This window comes from Theropithecus gelada, chromosome 7a (assembly GCF_003255815.1).
Source record: "Theropithecus gelada isolate Dixy chromosome 7a, Tgel_1.0, whole genome shotgun sequence".
Lineage (NCBI taxonomy): Eukaryota > Metazoa > Chordata > Mammalia > Primates > Cercopithecidae > Theropithecus > Theropithecus gelada.
Genome location: NC_037674.1, coordinates 17,363,704 through 17,369,869, shown reverse-complemented (window position 1 = coordinate 17,369,869; position 6,166 = coordinate 17,363,704). Strand labels below are relative to the sequence as shown.

Here is a 6,166-nt window from a genome sequence, read left to right as displayed (position 1 = left end):
CCTGCACTCCAGCCTGGGCGACAGAGCAAGACTCCGTCTCAGAAAAACAAAAACAAAAAACAATAACGACGACCACAACAACAACAAAACAGCTAGGAGGTGACAATAACTCACATGTCAATATGTGGAAATAAAGTTGTAATAATGAGGATAATGTAATAATGAGAGTAATGACTAAATTTTCGGCTTTACAGAAAATCAAATAATGAAAACTAAGGGGAAAAGGCCTTTAGTTGATCCAGAATTTAGTGAGGGCAACATGGACAAGTAGGAGACACAGCTACTCAAATAGATTCCAGTCCACTTCCCCTCCTTAAGATTGTGTCAATTATGCCCATGAGCCTGGGTCTCTTGGCCTGTAAAATGGGCTCATACCGACCCGCCCCCGGAAGACAGAACCTGCCTGTCCACTTTCTGAACTTTTCATCTCCAGTATCGACGTCCAGAGGCCTGAATGAATAAACGTTCCAGCAGATGGAGCAGCCTCCGGAGGCTCGCTTTGGGCAGCTCAGATTTACCCGGAAGCCGATGCCACCTGGCCAGAGGTGGGGCTTCGGCAACCAGAAGGGGGCCCTGGGTATGACCGGTCAGTGCCACCCGGCCGGGGAGACACCATCGCCCCGCCCAGTCCTCCAGACTGACTCCGTCATCAATAATTCATTAAGAACCTCCTCTCCATTGGCTGACGCCTTCAGCCCTCCCTGGCAGAGATCCAATCAGGAAGGACCTGAGAGAGCTCTTGTGAATAGTGAGCGAGCGCGCGTGACGTAGCGGCCGAAGATTGGCTGTGGCAGCACAAGGCGGGGCCGGGTTCGGGCGGCGGCCGGCGCGGCCAGGGCGGCTCAGTGCGAGCCGGGTAGGGTCGAACCCGGAGCAGGGTCCCAGCCGAGAGTGGACTGGCGGCAGGATGTTCAGCTGGATGGGGCGGCAGGCGGGCGGGCGCGAACGCGCGGGCGGCGTTGACGCGGTGCAGACGGTGACGGGCGGGCTGCGCTCGCTCTACCTGCGCAAGGTGCTGCCGTTGGAGGAGGCGTACCGTTTCCACGAATTCCACTCGCCTGCGCTGGAGGACGCCGACTTCGAGAACAAGCCCATGATCCTGCTGGTGGGCCAGTACAGCACCGGCAAGACCACCTTCATCAGGTACCGCCGCCGCCCCTCGCCGGGCTCCCGCCCCGCTCCGCCCTCCCCACGTGTGCGCCGCGGTCGGCCGCCTCCCGCCGCTGCCCCTCCCGGCCGGCGCGACCTCGGGGACCCCTCCCGGAGCTCGGCGCCCGTTGCTCTGGGCCCCGCCCCTGCTCGCCGGCCCCGCGCGCTGGAGGGTCCAGCGAACCCGCGCCCTGCGCCCTCCGAGCCCTCCTTCCTTGCGGTTCGGAAGGCGTTGCTCCCGCTGGCCTTGTCCCGTCGCCCTGGCCGGAGGGTCCAAGGGAGGGAAGAGGCGCGAGCCATAATCAGCATCTTCTTGACGAGGGAGTGACTCCTAGGGATGGAAATGGGGGGAAAGGCGTGGAGTATCCGAACGGGCTACAGAGTCCTAGTTGGAGAGTTTGTTCAACTCTTCATTTGTTTAACTATTTCTTGAACAAATGAATGGCAGCAGGAGAGGGTATCGCCCTGGTCCCCTTCCCTTGAGGTCTTTATGTGCCACCCCACAGTGTTGTGGGGAGGAGATAAAGAGGCCGCCTTCGTTCCGTTCGTGCACAGGTTCCGTTCGTGCACAGCCTTTAGCTGGCTGTAGGAAGTTTGCTGCGTGTAGCAGCCGCACCAGCCTGTGGAACTAAGGGGGAGTGTCATATTACTATTTGTTAGTTTCCATTTCTTAGGTGGGTCATCCCCTCCTCGCTCATCCTTGACAACTGAAAATATTTGTCATGCTTACCGTGTTTCTGAAAGCACACAATCACTGTGCATGCCCTGTGGTTCAAATCATATAGTTTCATCAGAAGTGACTTTTGCTGGGAAATAATTTAGACGGAAACAGATTGCTTTTTTAATCACCTGTTTTATTTCTAAAGCAACCAGCATATTTAGACTCACTTTTTTTGGTAAGAAGAACTTGTTTTTCTGACTTAAGCCGTGTATCAGTTGAAACCAAGTGCTGATCATTTAAGGTTTTGGTCCAGGGTTTTGGAAATTGTAACAATCTCTTCATCATTTGATGTTCAACAGGTGTTCAGAAAACTGCATCTATATTTGGATACATGCCATTTCTGTTAAGTAGCGACCTCTTTTTCTCCACTCCAGTGACCTAAATAGTTCCTACAAATAGAGTAGCTGTCACTACAGGAAATATGTTAAATCCAGGCCTCCAGATACACTGCGAATGAATTCCGCAAAACAAATATAGTGTGTATTGAAATGACGTTCTAGACAATTAAATTGAGTGTGAAGGAAGACCCAAAGAAAGTAAGTTCAAATTGCTTTATTTGGTGCTTATGAATAAGATAAAAATAGAATTAAATATGTCACCCAAACACTCAAAATGAACCATAGCTGTATTACAGGAACTGGCATCTTGAAAGATGACAAACAGATGTCACATTTAAGGTCTCAGTTAGTTTTCAGGTACTTGAGATAATAGTGTTATGGCCAAGTGGTACAAGAATGGGAAGTGGTACTGTTGAAACATGCAAAGAAGAAAGGCATATATTTTTGTAATTTAGTGGTGGCATGTCCTCGCACCCTAGGCATTTCCTCCTGTTTGTCTGTGCTGTGAGATCCTTGTTGTGCCCAGCTGTCATCAGGGAGCACTTGCTAGATGCTGTGCCAACCTGGAGATGATACAGCCCTCTCTCTGCTCCCGTAGACTGGATAGCTAGCCAGCGTGATTATCAACTCACAGGAAGATGAACACAACTCACAGGAACATGAATTTATCTTTTGTATTTTTCCAGATTTCTCTCTCATTATATTCTCACTCTTCTGTCTGTTTCATTATTTGGAGAAATTTGTGGAATAGCTAAGCACAGTTTTATGAAGCGTTCTGAGATTTGATGCCTGGCAGCTACCTCATCCAAACTGGCCACCTCTCAGTAGGTGCTGGAGCTGTGGGCCACCCGAGGGTGAGGGAAGAATCACCTTAGTAGGAAGTCATTTGTTCTTGAGGCTTTCCTTGAGCTAAGTGGCTTTGTTGTTAGGCGATGTACACAAGGTAGACCAATGAGGTTAGAAGAAAATCAGTGTGGGCAGGAAGCTTGGTGAGGCCACAGGAGACCTGAATTGCTTTTCAGATTGGAGCTAGGAGGAAGTGATTTAGCACCCGGGAGGAAATCCCCAAACAAAAGGGCAGCTACCCTGGAGACTTGTGCACTTGGAATTAAATATCTCCCCAGACACTCAAAATGAACCGTGGATTCATCTTGAGCGGAAGTGTTGGCCCAGGGTGCTGAGCATCCTGGATCCTGCCTTAGTTAGAGCCTGGTTAGTGGTCTGGGTTGTTTGCTTCTCGTGACTGGGCACTAGAAGCTCTTACTTGGCTGTAGGGTGTACCTAATCTACATAGCCATAGATTCTTATCTCCCTGGCTTCCTGCACATTCCAAGAGGTCACTGATGACACAGAACCTGTGCTGACCTGGTGGGAAGCTTCTCTTATTGCTGTTGGCTCTTCTACCTTTGACTGGCAATGAAGAATTGGCCAGAGAAGGAGGGGAGATGGGCACGGGGAAAAGTGACCATGTCATCTTAGACTCCGTACTAGCCGAGGAAGCGCGGATATGGAGCTCAGCCAGGCTTGTGTCCAAAACTTGAGGAAGACAGATTTCAAAGATTCCTCCAGAAAATCCCTGGGCCCAGGTGCTGTGAAGGAAGACATTTCCACTGAAAAAGTATAAGTCCATTTGAAATGAATTCGAACTACACTTTTTTTTTTTTTTTTTTTTTTGAGATAGAGCTTTGCTTTTGTTGCTCAGGCTGGAGTGCCATGGCACGATCTTGGCTCACGGCAACCTCCCCCTCCCGGGTTCAAGCGATTCTCCTGCCTCAGCCTCCCGAGTAGCTGGGATTACAGGCATGGGCCACCACACCCGGCTAATTTTGTATTTTTAGTAGAGACGGGGTTTTCCATATTGGTCAGGCTGGTATTGAACTCCCAACCTGAGGTGATCTGGGTTATTTGCTTCTAGCGATTGGTCAATAAAAGACGCCTGCCTTGGCCTCCCAAAGTGCTGGGATTACAGGCGTGAGCCACCGCACCCGGCCCCAAACTACACATTTTTTTTTTTTTTTTTTTTTTTTTTGAGACGGAGTCTCGCGCTGTCGCCCAGGCTGGAGTGCAGTGGCCGGATCTCAGCTCACTGCAAGCTCCGCCTCCCGGGTTCACGCCATTCTCCGGCCTCAGCCTCCCGAGTAGCTGGGACTACAGGCGCTGCCACCTCGCCCGGCTATTTTTTGTATTTCTTAGTAGAGACGGGGTTTCACCGTGTTAGCCAGGATGGTCTCGATCTCCTGACCTCGTGATCCGCCCATCTCGGCCTCCCAAAGTGCTGGGATTACAGGCTTGAGCCACCGCGCCCGGCCAAACTACACATTTTTAAGAGCTCCACTTTCTCCCTTCCTATGCTCTGTCCCCTCTCCCCAGAAAACTTATTCTAATGAGGAAAAAAGAGGGAAGTCACTCAAGAAACTATATAGGCTTTAAAAGGGTAGAGAGCAGGGAAATAAGGCAAGAAAAGAAATAAAAGACTCCCAGACTTGAGAGAAAAAAGTAAAACTCTTTGCAGATGACATGATCTTCTGTGTAGAGAATCCTAAGAAACCACTTTAAAACTATTAGAACAATGGGGGAAACAATAGTTCAACAAATGGTGCTAGGACAACTGGATAGCCACATGCAAACGAAACAGAGAATGACCGTTAGTGGGCATGGGGTTTCTCTTTGATGTGATGAAAATGTTCGGAAATTGGATAATGATATTGGTTGCACAACTTTGTGAATATACTAAAAACCAGAGGGCACCTTGTAAACGAATAAATTTTCTGGCATGTGAATTATATCTCAATAAAAAACCAAAACAATTCAGTCTTTCAACACTCAGCATCGTATGATTTATTTAATTTTCATGATTCTGCAACTAGCACCAGCCAAGTCATTTCTGTACATATGTGTAATAATTTAAAATAGAAATGGATGCCAGAAAGAAAACAAAGTAGAAATAAGCTAAAAGAACCCAAGGACAAAGGAACTAAAGAGTAAAGATGAGGGGCCAGGTGCGGTGGCTCACACCTGCAGTCCTAACACTTTAGGAGGCTGAGGCAGGTGGATTGCTTGAGCTCAGGAGTTCAAGACCACCCTAGGCAACATAGTGAGACCCCATCTCTACAAAAATTAAAAAAAATAAAAGGAGTAAAGATGAGGGAAAAGGGAGTGAAAGTAACCATCCCACAATCCCTATATGTTTCCACTAGTAATCTTGTCAGTGTATAAACATGTTCATTGTTCATAACACTCAAGTTGGTAAAATCAAAGTATGAAAAAAAAATTTAATAAAATGCTTGATACCATAATTGTGTTTAAAAACTTTAAATATTAACATTTAACTATAGTGTTAAATAGGGGAAAAAAGGGGCAGGGGTACACGTGCAAGGATGCAGACAAGGTTTATGGGTGTTATGAAGGATCAAGAAGCTGGAGTGGGCTGAGAGGGTAAAAATGCCTTGGACATTAAAAAGCCTTTTAAGGTATGATTAGAACAAGAACAAGAATCAGGAAGTGATCGGCCCACTGCTTGGGCTCTTGCTGCAATATTAACAGAAAGCAGAACTACTCAGCTTCCTCCTTGTCCTCAAAGAAAATGCCCCAGAGATGGCAGAAGGGAGCCCAGCTGTGTTCAAGAGGGGAATAAAACCAACAGACTGAGGAACTCTCCCAGGGCCTGCCACAGGCGAGGCTCAGGAAATCTCTGGCCGGACACATGGATGAAAGAACTTGCAGTTCTGCTCAAAGAACTGTATTTGGTGACTTTTAAGAAATTGTGAAGAATATGAAAAGTATTGGAAAACTGGAAGCAGGCAGATGTTCTCGTTTTCAAAAAAGAGGGGAAATGGATTCTGAATAGAAACAAAGGCCTGCTTCATTCCCTTGATAAGTTTCCAGACTCAGTAATTAAGGAAAAGGGAAGTGAAGGCATTCACTAACAGGCAGCCTGGTTCGTCTGTTTTTTAAAACA

At 47.9% G+C, this 6,166-nt stretch overlaps 1 protein-coding gene across 1 annotated transcript in view; it reads left to right on the top strand.

Moving 5' to 3' along the window:
• The first annotated feature begins 808 nt into the window (after window positions 1-808).
• The window catches only part of EHD4 (EH domain containing 4), a 77,274-nt gene continuing 71,916 nt past the window's right edge, over window positions 809-6,166 (top strand). Inside the window, exon 1 of the mRNA XM_025390751.1 lies at window positions 809-1,143. Within this exon, the coding sequence (XP_025246536.1) occupies window positions 908-1,143 (236 nt within the window). The 5' untranslated portion in view covers window positions 809-907. The remainder of the gene's footprint in view (window positions 1,144-6,166) is intronic.